The sequence below is a fragment of the Triticum aestivum genome, chromosome 2B (assembly GCF_018294505.1).
Source record: "Triticum aestivum cultivar Chinese Spring chromosome 2B, IWGSC CS RefSeq v2.1, whole genome shotgun sequence".
In the NCBI taxonomy this organism is placed as follows: Eukaryota; Viridiplantae; Streptophyta; class Magnoliopsida; order Poales; family Poaceae; genus Triticum; species Triticum aestivum.
The window spans coordinates 767,256,747-767,270,560 of NC_057798.1; the positions used below are offsets into that span (position 1 = coordinate 767,256,747).

Below are 13,814 nucleotides of genomic sequence, written 5' to 3' on the forward strand. Positions count from 1 at the left end.
ATCGCTACATGGCTGCTATGGACGACGTCAGGTTCTCCACTACTTGGCGGGTTCTTTGGGCAGATGACCGGAGATATGATCCTGTGATGATTCCTTCTCTTTGGGTGTGCACCGCCCGCGCCCCAGGAACCGCGAGTGGCGCCCTAGATTCTTCTGTAGTACTCAATCTTTATTAGCTACCTAGCCAGTGATGTATTCGATATATAATATTCGAGACGATGTATTCGAGATTATATATATTAAGACGATGATGTATTCGAGATTATATATTTGAGACGATGTATTCGAGATTCAGTTTTTTCTTATTGATTAATTGCATCCATGCATTGTAATTTGAATACTAAATTGTTTTATATTTCTTCTGTATTATTAGTAAAGTAAAAGCTATGGCGGACAATACCGGCAGAGAGAGAGAAGAGGAATTGTTCGACATCATACGCAGCCCTCACAGGCTAGATGATCTGAATGAAGCAGATGACGGCTCCCAATATCTTAACAATACCGGAGAGGGTGATGAAAAGATATTCGATCTCGACGACCGGGCTGATGAAGTCATGAACTATGATTATGATTATGACACAGACAATGTTTGTGATGACACAGACAATGCTGATCTTCAAATAACAAATACTACCGGCGAGGTATATTTATATAAGCATGCATCATGGTGATCATCACATGTTTTTTTATTGAAGATATATTAACGAATCGATCTTTCTTCTTTCAGCCCTCCGGATCGAGCAAATCTGCTTCTACAGACAGTAAGACAAAGCGAGGCCCGGGCAGATTGTTGAAGGATGGTGTAAAGTACCACATCGAATCCATCAAACCTAGTGGCGAACCCCTCACACCTAAGAACATTGCGAACAAGTGGACTCGTCAGTGCGGAGTTCTTGTGAAGGACAAACTCCCGATCTCCATTCAAGAATGGAAAGATCCAAAGACTAAACATCCAGGTGTTACTTGGGTCGACAAAAGAGCCAAAAAAGACCTTGTGAAATCTCTGATGGAACATTTCACCCTACCAGATCATTTCACTGAAGCAGATGTGGAGAAAGTCAAGGTCGCTGCTCTTAAGAAGATGGCAATTGCATTCAACACCCACAAGAAAACTGTATGGGCCAACTACCTCGCTAATGAAAGGAAGACTCCAGAATTCACGGGAACACTAGAGAAGCAAAGAGAGCACTGGGACGATTTCGTGACCTTCAAGGATTCAGAAATATCTAAGGAACGGTCGATGAAAAACAAGGCAAATGCCGCAAGAAAGACGCAGTTCCATAGGCTGGGTCCAGGTGGCTACGCGGTGGGATTGCCTAAGTGGGATAAGTCTGAGCAAGAGATGGAGGATGCGGGGGTCACTCCGGTTACCCGGCACTGGCCCCCCAGGTGCAGAACTTGGTTCTATGCGCATGGGGGAGCGTTGGACCCGAAGACAGACGAAGTTTCGTGGAAGGCAAGTCTAAAAGGAGCCGAACAAAAGATAATTGACGCAATAGATGAAGCTCGAAGGGGGGTGTTCACGCCCAACAGAGAGAACGACGAGCTTACGCGCGCCCTGGGAAATCCTGAACACCCGGGAAGAACACGAGGCATGGGCGTTATTCCCTGGTATGAGGGCTTTTTAGAATGGAACGAGGACTACAAGAGCCATGCAAGAAGGAAGATGGAGGAGGAGAAGAAAAGGAAGCTGGAGGAGGAGCAGAGGAAGCAGGACGCAGAACGCCTTCAAGGCCTAGAAGCAAGGCACGTGGACCTGGCACTCAAATTCCAGCAGCAGCAACAGCAGATCGACTCACTTAGCCACGAAAGGGGGTCTCAGCAGCGGCAGCAGCAAGCGGATGATCGTCCAGCATTGGATAGCACCGTCCCATCCATGCCGAGAAGCAGCATTGGTTCTGCCCCGGGCGACACACTGCTGGATAAATACCCTGTGGATGACATCATAGAGAACACTAACTGCGAGCTACACTCCAAAATGAAGAACATATCCATGAAGGTGGCGGACGGCGTTGCTTTTCCAGTTACCCCCGAAGCAACCTTGCATCCCGATTCCAGAGGGCTATGCTCGTGTCATGGTTGATGAAGTGGTGGACCCATATTCGGGGCTAACGCTTGACATTCCTGGAGGTGAAGACGAGCGCACACTGGGAGAGGCCATACATCGTATCATCCTATGGAGAAAGGATTGCATCATCTTTCGAAGTCCACCAACACCGCGTCGTCTGCCGACTCCTTGAAGTCCGCCACCGAGTCAGCAGACTCCCGCTCCTCCAAGTCCACGAACGCGTGAGACGACTCCTCCTCGAAGTCCGCCACCTCCTCCAAGTCCCCGAACGCGTGAGCTGACTCCTCCGGTTTCAAGCCCGGCACAGCGTCATGCCACTTCTCCGGTTTCAAGTCCGGCACCGTGTTAGGCCACACCTGCTGCTTCAAGTCCGGCACATCGTCAGGCCACTTCTTCTGGCCCAACTCCACGTCAGCCGTCTCCGCCGTCTCAGGAATCATAGAAGAGACATCCCGCAGCTTTGGTGCGTAGCGATACGAGTCGAGGTAGTTCAGGAAGTACAGGCGAAGGCAAGCGATATAAATATGGTCCAAGCCTCGCTCCTCTTCCTCAGAGGCCTTACGACATGACTAAGGAGCAAAACGCAGCCATAGTGCAAGCCCAAGTGGACGCCCATTTTGGACCAAAACCGGCACCGCCGCCAAAGGAGAAAGTGCCTGAGAAAGTAATTGACCACTTCATTCGTATGGCTAGAGAACCAGCTCCCAAGCCTGTTGACTCGGACTATGAGCACCAAATCAGGAAGGCACATCGAGCACGACCACAAAAGGAAGCGAGCTCAAGCTCGAGCCAACAAGCAGCTGGCAAAAAATGCGGGAGAACCGTTCCCCAGTTGGGAGAACAGGCGGCGCAAGTGATCCCCCGCTTGTTGTGCCAACAACACATGAGAGGAGTAGTACGCGCGCCAAATATTATTGTGGGCAAACCGTTAGTGTTCCCCAGCAGGGCGATGTTGTAATAACAGAGGATCATATAATGCAGGCTCAAATGCTCAATATCTCTGTTGGATAACTCCTCGAAATCGAGCCCATGCCTACGCTTAAAGAATCGTAAATAGCATGGCAATATGTCCGGGGCAAACCTTTGGTCCATCCAGACAAGGTCAAGGACCTCCCAACGAGAATGTATCAATTGCATCAATGGTACATGAACATTACCAAGATTTCCAATCGAGAGTCCCTCATGGTGAATGTCAAGCATGCGCATTATTACCATGAGAAAGCTCTGACCATTGAGTATCCAGAACTATTTCAGTTATACAATCAAGACGCACTCGACAAGTCTATTGTCAGTTGTTATTGTCTGTAAGTGATTTCTTTCTGTAATTTAAGTCTCAAGCTAGTTATGTAGTGATAATTTTGATCAATCATTACATGTAATTATCCTCACTATATTCTTTTTCTGTGGTATTATACGCAGGATGAAGATGTATGAAATGAAAAAAGCTGGACGCTATGGCGTTGGGTTCATTGACCCAAATACCATTAATCAGGACATATGGCAGATTGAACATTGTCAAGATGCTGTAGAGGAAAGCATGCTAGAGTTCTTGAATCGCCTCAATATCAATGAAGATATACTACTTCCTTACAACTTCCCGTGAGTCACACTGTCTTGTACTACAAATTCTGTTTTTGCTTACTAGCTAGCTAGCTAGATGTTAATAATTAAGTGTATACGGTTTACGGTAGTTGATTAATTTTATGCACATGCCCGCTTAATTAAGACATGCAAACATGTGCGTATGCAGTTGGTACTGGGTCTTGTTAGACATTAAAGTTGAGGAAGGAAAAGTTGAATTACTTGACTCACTAACTAAAGAAGATAAAGACTACACCATCGTGAAGGGGATAGTCAACAGGTAATTTCAATTATTATTAACTATATCTCGGCCTATTAATTATTAGTTCGTCATTTCCTGATATGAACTATTTAATAACCCCTTTATTAATTTTCTTTGCCGGCGGGCAGGGCATGGGCAAAGTTCATCAAGGTGACTCCAGGCACGTGGCCAAAAATGTTGTTTTGACATCGACCCAAGGTAAGTAATTAAGTAGTACTAGCTAGCTACCATCTCTTTAATTCTTGTTTCAATATTATTAATTAATTATTATGCTTGATTAATCATTATCTGATTCAATTCCATTCTCGTAAAGGCCCTGAGGCAGGCGTTAGGAAATAATTTGTGTGCATACTACGTTTGCGAGAATATTCGCATGATGACGTGCGAAAGGAGCAGATCTGATAGACAGGACTGGATACGTTTGTCAGAACACTATTCACACCATTATCGATATCTAGTCACACAACTAACACACATGCATATATTGATCTCCTTCTTAACAGTTCAGATCGGTGCGGGATAAGCTCCTACCATCGGACCGCATACAAGCACTTCAAGAGGAAATAGCCGGATTTTTGCTCGATCAGGTCATAGATCCGAAAGGAGAATACTATTACCCGCTACCGCCCCCATGAACCACTTGTCATCGTGCTCCGAAGGCACCAAGGCAACATGTAGGAGAAATTGTATATGTATATACATGTGTATGTGTGAATAGTTAATGATGTTGGCTATGAGACATTCGATGATATTATATATATATATGCGGTTCTATGTACGAGAAAATCTATTTATATATATGCATAACGTGTACAATTTGTAGTATCGTGAAATACCAGCAAACAAAAAAGAATTAAATGGAAAATAAAGCCAAATTGAAAACACAAAATTAAAGCAAAAATTAAAAAAACACCCAAACATTTAGTACCGGTTGGTGTTACCAACCGGTACTAATGTCCTACACGCACCCGGGCCTGACTCGTGCCACGTGTTTGCACTTTAGCGCCGGTTCGTGACGAACCGGTACTAAAGGGGGGGGGGCTTTAGTCTCCACTCTTTAGTGCCGGTTCGCCAACCGGCACTAAAGGCCGTCACGAACCGACACTAAAGCCCGGTTCTGCATTAGTGATTGTAGCCTGCGCGGAAACTTGCCTCATGTTACCCTATTTCCAATGAAAGATGAAAAGTATAAAAGTAACTACTCACTCTAGTAAGATGCAAGTCAGGCTGCATCATGCAGTTGAAATGATGAAACATACAAAATAAATAATTGGAGGAAAAAAAGAAGAATAAATTGCATTGAAATGACATGAACCAATGCCCAAGTAGTTATTGGAGCGCAGAAACACTCTCAGAGGTATCTTTACTAGTTAAGAAACTAATAATGTATATGGTTGAATAAAGAATAAAGCTCCACACCCTATAGCCATCAATGAATATCACAAGCATATAGGGAGTATGTATACATCGTTACATTTGTATTTTTCAGTTGGTAGAAAAATATATCGATACTCCACTATGATACCAGAACCTTAGGCCAGTCAGTCAGCGACCATCTAGCGTTGTAAGGCTAGCACCATTGATAGACATTTCCAAGCCTTCAACTGTTCTTTGTGCAAAATACATAGGTTCCTTTGGCATTGTGCGAGGCATGGCTTCGTTATCCAACATGGACACAACCGATGGCATGTGTGGCCTAGCATTGGGGCTATCCTGCACACACATCAATCCAATGTGGATGCACTTTGACACTTCATCAGGGGAGTAGCTCTCCGTGATTGTTGCGTCCATGAAATCCATTGGTTTTCCATCTTTCCATAGGTTCCATGCCTAAAACATCATGTTGAAGTTTGTGACTATATTTGGTACCGTATTATGTTAGTTTTTTCTAAAATTAAAGTGTTAGAATTACTAAGGAATTTGAAGCATTTAATAATGACACTTACATATGCTATGAGATTCCGGAAATCCATTACAAGATGATGAGGTGAGCTGATCTTTAATCCACTTACAATCTCCAGCAGCAAAATACCAAAGCTGTAGGTGTCAGACTTCAATGAAAAGATTCCCTCCATCGCATATTCAGGTGACATGTAACCACTATTTGAATAAAATAACGATTAAGCAAAGTTTGTGTGTGTAGTTTGAGTTTGATTCAATCATATAAATAAAAAGAAGAAAAATTAGTCATAAACACCGAATGATGTGCTTGGTCCAAATTGAACCTTTTATTATGCAATGCATATGTTATACTCCAAAATTTCTTAAAGTGATTCACATTTACTTGGTTAATGCTTTGGTCGCATCAGACTCTGAACAAAAAATTAGGAGATGAGGGAAATACTATCATATTATAACTTGCAAAATCTCTTAAATAAGATTTATACCATGTGTAAAATGATAAGAAAGAAAAAACATTACTGTAGTCTTTTGTACAAAGGACATTTCTTTTGCTGAATTCTTTTAGGTTCCAAACGGCATCCATGCAATCACAAATTGTTCCATTTTGTTTCTAAATCTTCAAATGTTCAAAGGCACCCTATATAACTAGGTTAATTTGCAAGGTGAGTTAATGTTTCCCCAAAATAAAAGAAGAATCACATGTGTGGAGAAAGCAATAGGGTACGAACAAAAATCAGCAACTAACATGGTTATTTTTATTTCATAAAAGATATGAAGATGATGAATTTATCCTATCGGTTTTGCACAAAAATATAAAAAAAATTCAACTCATTTTTGTAGGTTATCATTTCATTGAAATAAATATAACTGTAGATGATCTACAAATAATGAATACATACCTACTTTTTTAAAACAAGGTTAGGGTTCACAGAAAACATTAGAAAATTCATGGCTTAATATTGATAGTTTCGTAGTTTAGGATTCAAGGTAAATCAACAAAAATAGTTGGGTCGAGTTGAAGATAGACTTTTCTGTTCAAAATGATGAGATCAAGGACTGTGAGAGTTACTTACTATGTCCCAACTACATGTTTGGTACTTTCGTGTTGCTCGTTGCCTCCAAAGATCCTCGCCATTCCAAAATCTGCTATCTTTGGGTTCATCTCCGAGTCTAGCAGGATGTTGCTCGGTTTGAGGTCTCGGTGAATTATCGTCATTCTCGAATCTTGGTGTAGATATAGTAATCCTCTGGCTACCCCTTTGATTATGCTAAATCTTCTTGTCCAATTGAGTGTAGATTTTCTTGCATTATCTGTCAAAGTATAAATCATCTAGGGAGCCATTCATGCAAGTATATATGTTTGTTTAGTTGTTGATTCAAATTTAGTTTCTATAGTAGTATGCGAGAACATACCAAAAAGGAACTTGTCTAGACTTTTGTTGGGTAGGTATTCGTATATAAGCAACTTCTCATCCTCATGAATACAATATCCAAGGAGTCTAACAAGATTCTTGTGCTGCAGTTTGGCAATAAGAACGGCTTCATTTCTGAAATGCTCTATTCCCTGCTCAGATCCCTTGCTAAGCCTTTTAATAGCAACTTCCTTGCCATCTTGCAATGTTCCCTGCAAGCTTTTCATCATTATTTATTTTACCAGGAGGAAATTAAAATCAATTTTGCATCTTGTATTTAAATGTTAAGGTAAACATTTTATATGCAACCTTATAAACTTTCCCAAAACCTCCTTTTCCAAGAATGTTGGTGTCGTGGAAACTATCTGTTGCAGCAGCAATGTCTTCGAACGTTATCCGCGGAAATTCTAGACTTTGATCCCAAACTTCTTGTGAAGCTCTCAGGTGTACCTGCAGGGCTCCATTGTTTCGATGTATGCCTACAGAAAATATCAGGAATGCAAACTCAACTGTAGGACAAATGAACAATGCTAAGCATATTGTAGATAAATTACCTCTGGGGTTGCATATACAGAAAAGACATATGCATGTGAGTATCAGCAAGAATGCTATAAGTGGGAGTACAATCTTAAATACCACATGGACACCACTGATCTTCTTGTTGGTTCCTGCAAAATTGTTCCCTGTGAACAAAGTGCTGAAATGAGTACCGGGCCAAGGCCTTTATGAATCTACTGTTTCTTCGATAGTCACGACTGGCCCTGACCTTGTGCCCCTTGCAATTTAATTATTTTGGAAAGATCTAAGGTAGTTTATCTTAAGTATCATAAGTCCTTACAAATATAACCTTATAGAAAAACAAAATTACATCAAAATCCTTTGAGGGTGCTTTTTCCATGAGGTGGAATCTTTTTCCCAAGCACTTGTCCCTACGAATGCAATTATGAAAATATAATACAAATCAAACAGATGGCTTAGGCTACCAATATCTTTTCTATGAGCAAACTGAGGGTAGCTTAGATGGTTAGGTCCCTTATGGTGGAACCAACCCACAAGGTTCAAGTTTTAAACTTGGCACCAGTGCTCGTACTTTCTTGAATTTATTTTATACTTCCGACATTGGTCGTTCCGTGGGAGGAGACGTTCCGTTGAGGGATGAATTCCTGAAGTAGGGGTAGGGTGTGTATATGTGCATTTATATAGGTGAGTTTATGTGCGTGTATGTAGGCGTCTGCATTGTACTGTGTTAAAAAAAATCTTTTCTAGGAAATCAACTTTTAATGTGCTGATACGATTACTTTTCCGGTGTGCATGCTGCGATCCAACCTTTTCTTCACTGTGTACCAAGCAATACCTTGTTTCACGTGCAATGAAAAAGAATGGTGGGAGAGCTATGTTTTTTTAGCCGCCGCCTCCTCCTCCTCCACAAAAGAGATAGGGTTTATGTCTCCCTCCGGCGCCGCCACAGATCCGCTCCTCTCCGGTGGCCCTAGGGCCATGGGGGCGCGGTGGATCTCGAGGGCCGGCGGGAGGGCTCCGTTTTTAGTTGTTTCTTTCAGTTTTGCTAGGGTTTGTATCCTGCTCAGGAAGACGAGACAGCGGCGGCTCCCTGAAGATGGAATAAATGTCTCCCCGCTTAGACCCGTTCCGGCGGTGCGTCTAACATCGTTGGTGGGCGTGTGAAGGTGTGTCTCCGGCGGATCTATCTTTGGTGGGTTTGCTCGGATCTCGTTGTTGTTCGTCTATGTTCGTGTGTCTTCGAGTTGTCTGTGGCGGCTGGTCCTACGGGGCCTTAGCACGACGACTTCCCGACTGTCTACTAGAACAAGTTGTGCTCTACCCCGGCGATGGAGGGGCGATAACGGTGGCGCCCCTTCGGCTCGCTTCAGTGCTTGTAGTCGTCGCTAGGTGGTCTATAAATCTGAATGTAATTTTTATTATTTTTTATATTCGTTGTACTGCCATGATTGAAGATGAATAGATCGGAAATTTTCTAAAAAAAAGGAGAGCTATGTTTTTTTGCATGCAACGAAATTGCATTCTAACCCAGATCAAGTCGCGTGATAGAGCTAAATCTATAATGCCCGCTCCTCGTATATTTTCCGAATAGTTTAGCTGCGTGTCGCTCGGCTGAATTTCGATTTCGGGTCAGTCAATTTGGAATGAAGGAAGGAGAAGGAAGGGCCTCGCCGTCATCATCCCATTATCTATCTTAGCATTCATGGTGAGGACGGTGGTGGGGCTTCGCCGGAGAAAAAAGTGAACACCGGCGAGGCTAGAGGGATGCCCAGGGGCGGCGGCAAGCCTGGCGGTGGGGGGAGGTTGCGGAGAGGGCGAGGCGATCGTTCCACGGGCGGAGGAGGCCATCGGTTCGGCCTGGGCTGGAGGGCGGCTAGAGGAACAGGTACAAATCGTGGGGTAGAAGATGATGAACAGTTTTTTTCAGGAGGGAGGTAGAAGGAGATCTAACCGTTTCTTTTTCATCCAATGGCTGGGTGGAAATTTACTGACCCTGAAAGCAAATTCAGTCCGACTTGGCTCTAGCCATTCCCTTTTTCAAAAGAACTAACTGGAATGAGCAAAAGCGTGACCACCCTTTGTAGAAAAAAAATTACTCGCTCTGTAAACAAATATAAGAACGTTTAAACGCTCTTATGTTTGTTTCTTACAGAGGGAGTAATATTTTTTCGAAGGTACGCAAATTGCGTACCTTAACTTTATAGAAGGAGAGAAATAAAACATACAACAACGTCAATCATTTGCTGCGGAGAACGAAGGTGACCAACTCCACATCCGGTTTGTACAAGGACAACCAAACACAAGAACACGGCTACGACACAAGAAGTCTACCCGACACCGAGCCCCTTGCCGCGTCTCGGCCAACACTGAAGACCTCCGAAGAACAGCAACTCCAGCTTCCTTGGAGTAGGCAGCGACGACCGTACATGGCGCCGAAGGAGAAAGATCCGGGTAGCGGTGAACACCGGAGGAGCGCATCATGGGACCTCAAGTCTCCCAGCACAATGCTCCCAACAGAGTAACAACCTCAAAGGCGTTGCCATCATGCCGATCCTACAAATCAAGGCTTTCGCCCCGGAGACAGCTGCCGATACGAGGTCGCGAGGAAGATGGCGTTGTACTCAACGAAGCCTCCAAGAAGGTGAATGACACCCGCAGGTGCCATCAACGCCGGTCCAGCCACAACCGAACAGGATTTTCATCCGTAGCTCTGCACATCTTCAAGTCTCCAAGATCCCGGCCAGTCCCGATCAGATGCCTCGCACCGCCGCCACCGCAACAACTTGCCATCGAAGCCCCCCTCACTGCCTAGGGAACACGCGTAAAGCCATCACCTTCAACATCGACTAGGAGCCGCAGCAACCACCGAGCGGTGTAAAGCCAGATCCGCCTCGGTCGCCTTCACCCATGCCAGGGGACTGCCACCAAAATGAATCCGACCCGCACCTCCGACCACCCTCCGGCACCCACACTGCCGAGGCATCGCCGCACGCCTCACACGGCAGCAACCGAACGCCCGCTGCCCGCCAAGACCCTTCCTGGCAAGGCCTCGCAGCGCCGCCGCCGCCATGGCTGCGCTCGCACCGCCGCCACCGCCAGTGCCGGTGCACCACCTACATCCTCCATCCTGCTATGCTCCACGCAAGGATCCAGAGACAACCACCGCACTCCCTGCCGTGAGCACCCCAAGGATGCCGGCCAGCGCTGAGGACGCACCAGATCCGGGCCGAAAACGGATCAGCCCGCTCGGATCTAGCCATCTACGAACTCCCTCGCGGCAAGGAGCAACAACCCGCAGCCGGCCTGCGCCCTCCACAGCGACGCACCGCCGCCAGACGGCCGCGCCACCCCGCACCACCTCCCACCAGCGCGCATCCAACCACCGCGCCGGCCACCGAGATTCGACGCCAGGCTGAAGAAGCGGTCCCGCCGGCCTACGCCCGCGACGCGCCGCCACCACGACGCCCTGCACCACCTCCCGCCAGCGCGCATCCATCTGCCGCGCCGGCCACCGAGATCCGCCGCCAGGCCGAAGAGGCGGTCCCCCGCGACCACCGCTCCAGGTGAGGGCCAAATGAATCCCGCCGCCGCCGGCACCACGCGGGCTTTGCCCGGCGGCGGCGGCGAGGGGGAGAGGGAGGGAGGCTGGTGTCGGCGGCGGGGTTAGGGCACCTGAGTCGCCCGCGGGTTGGTGGGGGGGGGGGGGGGGGGGAGTGTGGACAGGGGCGACTACAGAGGGAGTAATATTAGAAGCAGACGTACCGTTGCCGGCCAACCGAAGATGCAGGTGGTCACTTGTATAGTCAGCTTTCACCATGTCGACAAGGTCTCCTGTCCAATGGAAGCACTTGGATGCCAGGAGGATGTCGCTCGCGTTGGAGTAAGCATACGCCGTGCAGGAGCAGTTGCGGTCGCAGCCCGCAGCGCACTCCTCGAAGCTCCTGTTCCTCAAGTAGACGAACTTGTCCGGCAGCTTCATCGCCGGCAAGGTCAGGAAGTAGCTGTTGCCACCACATCGCAGCGCCTCCTTCCTCACGCACCCTGCTTTGGAGGAGCCGCCGCCGCCGTCGGCCGGCTCGAACCCGTCGAGGCACATGCACTGCCGGACGTCGTCCCCTTTGACGTCGCAGTAGCCGAACGGCCCGCACGCGCCGCAGACGAGGCACCCCTTGCCCGGCCGCTGGAACAGGGGCACCCACGACGACGAAGATGACCCCTCGACCCACACCCTGAAGATCACGTCGCCCGTGTGGTCGAGCTTCCAGTGCGACCTCGCCGGGGCCGAGTCGTCGGCTCTGTTGTAAGTGAAGTAGGCCACCTCTCCGTCGTCGATCATCTGGGACAAGAAGGATTTGGTGAGGCTGGTGGCCGTGGCGCCGTTCCACACCCCGGCGCGCCAGTAGAGGCTCGTCCCTCGCCAGGTCAGGATCTGGAGCCCCGTGCTGGTGTCGCCGCTCAAGACGAACTCGCCGGTGGACGGGTCGTCGGGGCCCTTCCACGCCACGATGCGCGCCGCTACGTGGGTCTTGTAGTTCACCCACAGCTTGAATCCCGGGAGAAACGCGTCGGTCGGCTGGTCGTAGCTCTGCCATATCTCCGTGCCGTTCGGCGACTGCACGACAAAGTTGCCGGTGTCCAGCAGCACCGCCCCCACGCCGGTGGTGAGCGTGTTCGTCTTCGTCGTCGTCTTCGTCGCCCAGAGGACACGGCCGTCGGAGTCGGACAAGACGAGGTCAGAGGTGTTGGTCACGACCAGCTTCCCGGGCAAACTGCTCGTGATCGGGTTGTCGCGGTTGGCCACCCACACATATGTTCGCTCCGAGATGTTATGGTACCATATGCCTAAATATGTGTTGGCGGCTGAGCTTTGCAGGGAGAAGAAGCCAAGGGCAAAGATGCCATTGGTGGAGATGAGCTCGTCGCCGGGCGAGAGCGGCTTAGTGGGTGTTAGCCGGTCATCGGAGTTGCAGGAACAAACCAGGAGCAGGAGGATGAAGATGGCCGGAAGAGATGACATACTCTGTTGCATGCGTTAGTGCATGAGCGAAATGTGGCATAAGACCACGCTTCCCCTTCGCAATTCGAAGTTTTGCCCATTATAGCTGACAACTATATCTGCCGTGAGCCCAAGGGCATCGTTTGCCTTCCGCGGCAGAGCGACCATGGCCTCTCGTTGTTTCTTTGCCGTAGTCAAGTTGCAACTGCCGGACATCGACGGGTTGCTACCAATAATTTTGCCAGACCTATTACGGCCCTGTTTGGTTCATAAGTCTTAGGACTTTTTTTAGTCTCAACTATAAGTCCTAAGTCCTTAAAAAGTCCCTATCTGTTTGGTTCCTGGGACTTATAAGTCTTTATAAGGCCATATTACAACTATAAGTCCCTATAAGTCCCTCCTTGAGAGTCTTATTTCATAAGCCCTAAATGCCCACTTTAAGTCCCTATAAATCCCTCCTGTTTGGTTTAGATGGGACTTATAAGGACTTATTTAAGTCCCTAGACCAATAAGTCCCTGGAAACAAACACCCTCTACGTAATAAATGCCCTAACTGTAAGGCCAACTCCACCGCGCGACTCCAAACGGGCGTCCGTTTTGTCCGGTTTCGGTCCGTTTGGGTAGGGGTTTGGGGTCGTGTCCGGGCCTGTCCTGGGATGCGGTGGCCGTGCGCCCAGCGCGCGGCCGCATCCATTTGCCCCATCCTGTCCGCGTATATTTTTTTGCAAGTCCTTAAACTTTTTTTATCATTTATTTTCGGTACATAACAATACATCATCACATTTTGACTAGTAAAACAAGGTCAAAGAAAACAAGAACCACAAGAATACATTTGAGAAGATACCCAACTTCCATAACTACTCCCTTGAGTTGGGTTAGCGCCTTCTCGATGCACTCGTTGTTGATCTGTGGAGGAGGCACGACGTTGCCCCCTCCTTTCTTCTTCAAGCCAGAAGTCGACGTTGCTTCCTCACACGTAGTATCGTGCCTTGTTGCTTCTTCGCACGTAGTATCGTGCCTAGACTCTAATCTAGCAACAAATGCACTTGTCTCATCTAAAGCTTCTAAGCTAGC

The 13,814-nt window shown here is 47.4% G+C and overlaps 1 protein-coding gene across 2 annotated transcripts; it reads right to left on the minus strand.

Moving 5' to 3' along the window:
• Positions 1–5,310: 5,310 nt before the first annotated feature.
• LOC123047258 (putative G-type lectin S-receptor-like serine/threonine-protein kinase At1g61610) lies at positions 5,311–12,799 on the minus strand. Of its 2 annotated transcripts, XM_044470754.1 has the most exons (7): positions 11,507–12,799; positions 7,780–7,908; positions 7,535–7,704; positions 7,227–7,437; positions 6,887–7,124; positions 5,858–6,011; positions 5,311–5,741 (listed from the first exon to the last, which is right to left on the minus strand). In XM_044470754.1, the coding sequence occupies exons 1-7, from the start codon at positions 12,771–12,773 to the stop codon at positions 5,457–5,459; spliced, it is 2,454 nt and encodes an 817-aa protein (XP_044326689.1). In that variant the 5' UTR covers positions 12,774–12,799; the 3' UTR covers positions 5,311–5,456. The 2 variants fall into 2 exon arrangements, with proteins under 2 accessions (XP_044326689.1, XP_044326688.1); XM_044470753.1 differs by having other exon boundaries at positions 7,535–7,908.
• Between the last annotated feature and the right edge of the window lie 1,015 nt (positions 12,800–13,814).